Source organism: Nelusetta ayraudi, unplaced genomic scaffold (assembly GCF_046127955.1).
Source record: "Nelusetta ayraudi isolate G7.1 ecotype Tasmania unplaced genomic scaffold, CSIRO-AGI_Nayr_v1 ptg000090l, whole genome shotgun sequence".
Lineage (NCBI taxonomy): Eukaryota > Metazoa > Chordata > Actinopteri > Tetraodontiformes > Monacanthidae > Nelusetta > Nelusetta ayraudi.
In genome coordinates, this window is record NW_027466140.1 from 357155 (window position 1) to 364697 (window position 7543).

Sequence of the window (7543 nt, forward strand, 5' to 3'; positions counted from 1 at the left end):
CGTGCGACCGTTAACTGCGGTCAAGCCAACCAACAGTTCGACAAAAGCCGTCCAGCTAGCCGACAATCGATTTCTGCTTGCTCTGTGTACAGAGAGGGAGAGGGGGAGAGAGAGAGAGAGAGAGAGAGAGAGAAAGAGAGAGAGAGAGAAAGAGAAGTGGATTTCAGATTAATATTTCTGACAAATTCCATGATTCCACTGCAGGTTGCTATTACACCACTCCATGATGCTAAACACACAATTTCAGAAAATCCTGATGTAGCATTTCAAAATAAAGTTCATCCAAAAATTTACACTTTGTGGTTGTAGTGTTGACATTATATCCTTTGTGTTACCATTTACATATATATGCATGTGTGTGTGTGTGTGTGTGTGTGTGTGTGTGTGTGTGTGTGTGCGTGTGTTTGTGTGTGTGTGTAAACCTTTCTTATACATATCTATGGGTGTTACAACACCAATAATATTTGGTGTGGTACTCTGCAGAAAAAGTCTGTCCCACTTGCCCTATGTAACTCACAAACACTTTGATGTATGTTTAAACATTTAAACTACTGCACCCAAGGCACAAGAGAACATACAGTCGAGAGCGCGAGCGCGCCGTGCTCAGAAACATTATTTGGTTGACTTGTTCTGTGTTCACCCTTTTCTTTTGATTTAGAAATGATCAGTATTTCTCTATTTCCTTCTTTGACAGCCAGATCGACTGCCTTTAACTTAAAAGCTGCATCATATGCAATTCTTCGTTTGTTTTCCACAATGAGGGTTTGGGCAAACTGTCTTGCTCTCGTTCTGTATTTGGTTCCACTTTTGCTTTCGTTGTTCGTGCGAACTGCCTGTCTCACTCTTTCCCGAGCCCACCCAAAAATCCATAAATTGAGAAGGTCCCCTAGTAGCCATTAGCTGTAAAAAAAAAAAAAAAAAAAAAAAACATAGATTAGCCGCACCGTTGTATAAACCGCTGGGTTCAAAGCATGGGGGGAAAGTACCGGGGAAGTCTCCTTCTGCTGCCGCTACAGCCGCGACACACACATAAAAAAAAAATCAATAATAACCTCATAAACTTGCAGGATTAGTTTGGAAAATAGCAGCCTTTTACTCACCAAACACTTGTCCAGTCAACTGCGCATTGTTGCCAATTTGTATATGAGAGACCAACAAGACAATAACAAAACAAACTATTGAACTGTTAAGTTATTAAACAATAAACATGTTGGCGCCATGATAACTATATTTTAATTTGCTGATAATTCAGCAACTAAAACTTTATATTCTTCAGTCGTCGTGGGTTCACCATAGTGGCCATAGATATGGTGGTGGCAACCGGATGTCCGAGTTGAGTTTAGTGTGCAAGGTTCTCAGTTGCATCCCTGATTTCTTGTGCCCTGTTTAAACAGGATCATCACATTAATACAGTATTTGCTTTTGAAGATTCCTCTTTATCCTGGGCTTTGTCATCAATATTGACACATTGATGTGGATGGCTCCTGTGCTGCTTGAAGGATAGCGATATGTGTTGACCTACCATACCAAGCTACAATACTAAGTGACACGAAGTGTCAGCAAATGCTCATACTGTCTTCATTTTGTCAGTCCGTATGGTTCTGAAGACAAGAGAGTCTCACTGTAAGACTGTTGAAGTAACGCTGGCATTTTTTCGGCTTTGCGCTGTCTATGCCTTGACTGTAATCAGCTACCACAACATATACGTGTACAACCATTCTGCAGTGGATTCATGGAGCAACAATTAGGAATTTCTCCAAAATATTTATCTGAAATCAAGAATATTACACAATCAAATCACAATTTTTGGATGAGCTTTATTTTGAAATCTTACATCAGAATCTTTGGAAATTGGATGTGTGGCATTCTGGAGTGGTGTACCAGCAACCTGCAGTGGAATGATGAAAATTAGAAAATCCAGTACAGTACAACTATAAAGGGTAATTTTTTGGAAGAGCTCTGTTTTAAAATGCTACGCCAGAATTTTCTGAAATTTAGTGGGGGGGCTTCCTTGGGTGGTCTACTACCAGGCAGACATGAAAGAATGAACAGACAACAAAGAACTTTCCAAAAATAGTAATCTGAAACCAAGTACAGAAAAAAGCGATTCTATCGACTTTCCATTATCAAGCAGCACGCAACGCCACCCGTCGATCAGTGCCCCAGGTGATATCAATAGAGAGAGAAACAGAGAGAGAGAGAGAGAGAGAGAGAGAGAGAAACCAGTACTCCGGCTACATCTGTTTTTTTGTTTGTTTTAACAGTAGCGCTAAAATGTTTCCTCAACTTCAGGTCTTTATTACTTTTTATTTCTGGACCCCAGTGGAGCAGCATCTTCATAAACAATCACTCAGAAAAATTCCTAGAAGTCCAAGCAGCCTCAGAGGACGGAGCCAACACATGTTCACAGACCTTGTGATGTCACAAAGGGCCTGATTTTTCTAGAAACTCTGTGTTAAAAACACAAGAAGAGATAAAAAAAAAAAAAAATGTTTTAAACCTTGAATCTTAACCTTTAAAGTTTCGAGGATGTGGGCTCTGATTGGACAGTTGGTCTGGTCTTTGGTCCGTCTGTTGAACCACTAAAGAAAAGAAAGAAAAAGAAGCTCCTCACTTCCTGTCAACCAGTTTTCAACCGTCACTTCCTGTGAAGTGTGACAACTAAAAAAATCTGATTGTAGTCTTCTTACCCTGCTCATACATTATGTACGAAAGAGAATTAGGGCCGTAAGAAGAGACAAAAATATTGAAGTTTTCATTTCGAGTTTTAAGTTGAAATTTCGTAATAATGTCGTAGTAAAAAAGTCCACGTAAAAAAGACAGACTTTTGTGAATAAAGTCGACTTTAAAAACTGACAAGCTTCCGTGAATATAGTCGACGCAAATGTTTTGTTCTTCTTATTGGAATGAAAGAACGTTGTTCATCATGTAGAACTTTATTTAACGCCGAGCATTAGCTCCTTTATCTGTGTGGAAATACACATATCATAACAGCAAATAGTGGAAATTCGCGAGTAGACTGGATGAATGGTGGATTAACCCAGTTACCTACAGTTAAAAGTAAACTGCTGAAAACAGGTTTATCCGACACGGTGCACCCGCAGTAACCAGGAAACTGGCACAAAAAAAAATGGAAGTACTCCACTAGACCTGCAGGCAGAGCCTTTCGACTTCATTCGACGTAGTGTCACGTTGACATTAATTGCAAAATGACAATTTTATTCATGAAATTTTGTCTTTCTTTTACTCTCAAATAGGAAACTTGCAAAAAAATTCTATCTTAATTTATTTTCCTCTTCTTATGGCCCTAATCCTCTTCCGTACATATGAATCATTAGTCAGTGAAATTCGACCTCAACATAAAAATTAAAAACCCACTCCCACTCGGCAGTTATCAAACAGCGGAAATGCTGCCACCTTGTGGCCAAAGAAAAACCGGGAGCCGTGCAACACAGAAAAAACAACGGTCTTTCTTTTTCTCTGCCTAATGTTTTTTCATGTTATTCATTTAATCGATGAAACACAGCCAGGTTTGTTCTCTTTCAGTTTGGTGCGTTACCATGACAACAGATGCATTTGTGAGAGGATGTTTATTAAAAGGCTTTACAGTTTGGCAGCTCAAAATACTATTGGTTTATAAAAACTGTGAAAGAGAGAGAGCAGAAGTGTACCTGGGTTGCATAGTTCTTCTACCTCTTTAATCTCTTTAATTTGATAAAAGTGCTTCATCCTGAAGTCACAAATCAGGCACATCAAAAACAATTTTTTTAAAGCAAAGCAAGAAAATATACAAGCACATAAGATAAGCCTTTTTATTTTATTTTTTTAAATGTTTTATAAATATCATGATGAAGTGTGAGATTTGGAGCTTTCAGTAAGTTCTGACTCATTACTTTCACTCATTGAGAGAAGATATTTATAAAAGATGGAAAATCAAAAATCACCAGTGGAATGAAACTCAGCAGTGTGCGTCTGAAGTCGATTTGTGTGTGTTTTTTTGCTTTGTAGTCGCCGATGCTCTCGCTGGCGGTGGTCAGTTGGAGTGAAGCGCGAGCGCCATCTTCACGCAGCCCAGCTCCTTCCCATTGGCGCCCAGCACGGCCTGCACGCGATAGTTCCCGTTGGTCATCCAGGAGGGCATGTCGATGTGGGGCACGTCAAAGTCCGTCTGGGGCAGCGAATACGAACCCTGAGGAGGTCAGAGGTCAGAGGTAAGCTGATTGGATTTCTAATCACTGCGGACACTAAAGACACCCTATCGTGACTCGTCAGCTCCCTGATGTGTTGATCAGGTTATGGATGCTCATAAGAAAACAAAGTCTTTTGGTTTTTTTTTTGTTTATTTTACCTCCTGATCTCATCATAAAGTTTGATCATCATCGCTCCGTCCCAGATACCTGACCTCAGAGTTAATGATTAAAGAGGCGTGAGTGGCTGTCTTATCTCGTTTTGCGTTGTTTTTTCCCAACTTCAGCTGATTCTTGCTCAGAGCACATAATAATGTTTGGGGCCTTTGACCAGGCTGACTCACTCACTCACTCACTCACTCACTCACTCACGGACCTGCTTTAATGATTCTTTCTGTCTGTCATTGTAAACTAACACCTGACAGCCTCCTTGTCGGCCGTCAGCTGATTCATTTTATCGATCAGCTGTGACCTGAATCCGCCTCCAGGCTAGGGCTGGGCGACATGACCAAAATGTCATATCCCGATACAACTCGTTTTATATCCCAATACAATATGCATCACGATATTGCACATTTTTGGTATATTCAATTAATTAACACCCTAAATATATTTTAGGGTGTTTTTTCTATTATATAAATAAATAAAAAAATAAGTATCTTATATATATTTACTACAATCGAACTGTGTCTAAAAGAGGTTCAGTTGTGTTTCAATGCGCAGTATGGTCGGCTCGTTAATAAGAGGTTTGGCTGGTCGGAGCCTCACAGCCGCTTTTATGAGTGTGGCATATAGTTAGCTTTTAGTTTTAACCACCCTATTTAAGAGGATTGTTGTTGGACCATAAGTTGGAATTGAGGGTGAGTAAGTAACTGCGGCTGTGTGAGTCAAATGCAGCGACTCCTTTTAGTGTGACAATGAATAAACCTTTACATTTACATGCCGCTCTGTAAAGAGAACGAGATCGGCGTGCGCGACTCATTTGCTGCCTGGACGCAGAGTGATGAGGGCCTCCATTCTGCTCCTCTCCTGACTGCAGCTGCCCAAGACTCAACTCTCCAGGCTGTGACCGCCTGTGACTGCTTTGGGGCTGGTGAGGGGCTCGCGGCAGCACCCGCTGCTCGCAAAGAACAGGAACTGCGGAGGAACGACACACGCTTTCGTGTCGGCCTCTGAAATACCGGAAAAGTCTCCAGTGACACCAGGAAATGTCGCTAGATTTGTCGCTCGTCGCTTTTGACAAAAAAGTCGCCACGGGGGGGTTCGGAAAGTCGCCAGATCTAGCAAGAAAGTCGCCAAGTTGTCAACACTGCAGCGTGTCGGTGACGTGAAATACTGCCGTAAAGCGAGTTTTGCGACACTGTGATATTAACAATAGAGCTTCATATTAAACAACGGACATTTTCTATTGTCCAGATGATGTATCGTCATATCGACCAGCCCTCCTCCAGGCGACGGAAAAACTTGGCTCTGGGCTAAACTAACAACGCCAAACTTTAGCATGCATCCCAAAGAAAAAACTAAAAAAAAATGTATTTCGGTTTTGCGTCCGCCCCTGCATTTGACAAGAGGAAACCAAAACATTTTCATGTGGAACTGGAATGGGGAAGTCAATAAAAAAAAACCCAAAGTGGGCAGACTCACGGCCTTAAAGGGGCAGTGGCAGGGAAGCTCGTAGACAGACAGCGGCGGGGGGCACTCCTGACCCGGCGGGATGAGCTCATCCAGTATGGCACAGGCGTCCGGGTAATGGCAGGAGCCCACCTTCTCCACGCAGGGCACTTTCACCCAGAAACCAGCCACCTCCTTCTCCACGGTCACGTTCACCTGGGGGACAGTGGGGGGTGGAAGGGAGTGAGAAATTAAGTCTTTCAAATCTGAAACTTCCTGTAGCCAAATAAAATTGGTAAAAAAATAAAAAATAATTAAACAATAAGTCAACAACGTTGAAATATTTCCTGCACTGCCGCTATAAAGCAGTAATGAGTCACTGTTCTAATTTTAAACATCAGATAATTAAAAATATGTTCATAAGGTCTCCTAGGTGTGAAACAACTACACGTGCATTGTTAACTCTCGCGGAGCGAAGGAGAAATCTGTCAGCATCCAAACGTCCTGATGTTTTGTGAAGTGCCCTCTGTGCCGCTGGTGGTGTTATGTTGTGTTGTGTTGTGTTGTGTTGTGTTGTGTTGTACCCACAGACAAGGGCGTGCTCAGTTCCACCTTCGTGGAGCCCGAGGCCGCAGCTGACAAGTCCCCAGGAATGATGATCGGATCTGGGGACAGGCTCAGGCTCGTCAGAACGGCCGGGTCGTCCTCCTGCCCGCAGTTCTTCCAGTCAAAGCCCAGGAGCTGTAGATACAACACAAGTCAGGAGGACGCACCTTTTGGGTTTAAACTGTACTCTTGAACGTTGGTGTGAACTTTGCCTCTGACTATTTTTATTGTTTCACTGTCAACTGTCTAGTTCTTTTTTGTTTTTTTTTTCATAAAAAAAAATATTTTTATTATATTATAATATAATTATTTTGCGAGGCCATTACAATACACTACTCACTTTCAAACAACAGCAGAAAACAGCAGTACAGCATCCAGTTCCAACATATCTGACCCACTTAGTTCAACGTGAACTTACTATCTCATTCTACTTCTACGACGATCTTATCGCATGAGTGAAGACTCACATAAAACCCAACACCAAAAATTACCCTATGAACAGACAGTTCCTACTGTAGTCCCGAGACAACCGGGGGGGGCTAAACGTCCATAACGCTGAGAGACAAAATATGATTTAACTCTGACAGCCAAAAGCGTTTTCTTCCCCAAATTACCCTCCCGATGTTGCTTTTGATCAACAACAACAACAACAACAACAACAACACCACGCGGGACTTCAGTGAGAGTCGAAGCCCGGACTGAGACCCACCTGGAGCCTGTTGACCCTCCGCAGACCCGCCAGACTGCCATCGACCCGGTTCAGAAGTAGCGCCAGCAGCAGGCTAACGGCGACGGCTAACAGCGACACTCTGTGCATGATGCTGTTCGGGAAGCGACTGAGACCCGGAAATGGACCCAAGTGACAGAGCAGAGTGACACATGAACCTGTGACAACCTTTAAGTGAGCTTCGGGGCGACGCGGCCACCGGTTTTCTACCTTCCGTGTTGACAGCGCCGGGTGGGTGGAGTGCCGCATGCGCATGCGCAGTTTGTAGTTCTGTCGAAAGCTACCGAACGTGATTGAACGTGATAAAGTGCAATTTCGAATTCTGACCAGAGGATGTCAGTCTCGGAACATACAATAAAAGGTGACGAGCAGGGAGTTAAAATTGGAGGTCCGTAAAGAGAACAACTGCCAT

At 42.6% G+C, this 7543-nt stretch overlaps 1 protein-coding gene across 1 annotated transcript; it reads right to left on the reverse strand.

The window, feature by feature from the left end:
- Nucleotides 1-3571: 3571 nt before the first annotated feature.
- On the reverse strand, nucleotides 3572-7348 carry gm2a (ganglioside GM2 activator). Its single transcript, XM_076046585.1, has 4 exons — nucleotides 7114-7348; nucleotides 6387-6539; nucleotides 5832-6014; nucleotides 3572-4189 (listed from the first exon to the last, which is right to left on the reverse strand). The coding sequence occupies exons 1-4, from the start codon at nucleotides 7219-7221 to the stop codon at nucleotides 4034-4036; spliced, it is 600 nt and encodes a 199-aa protein (XP_075902700.1). The 5' UTR covers nucleotides 7222-7348; the 3' UTR covers nucleotides 3572-4033.
- Between the last annotated feature and the right edge of the window lie 195 nt (nucleotides 7349-7543).

Coding starts and splice junctions, on each gene's coding strand:
- gm2a (XM_076046585.1), bottom strand. CDS start 7,221: ATGCACAGAGTGTCGCTGTTAGCCGTCGCCGTTAGCCTGCTGCTGGCG. Junction 6,540..7,113: donor GGAGGGTCAACAGGCTCCAG/GTGGGTCTCAGT, acceptor TTGTATCTACAG/CTCCTGGGCTTTGACTGGAA. Junction 6,015..6,386: donor AACTGAGCACGCCCTTGTCT/GTGGGTACAACA, acceptor ACTGTCCCCCAG/GTGAACGTGACCGTGGAGAA.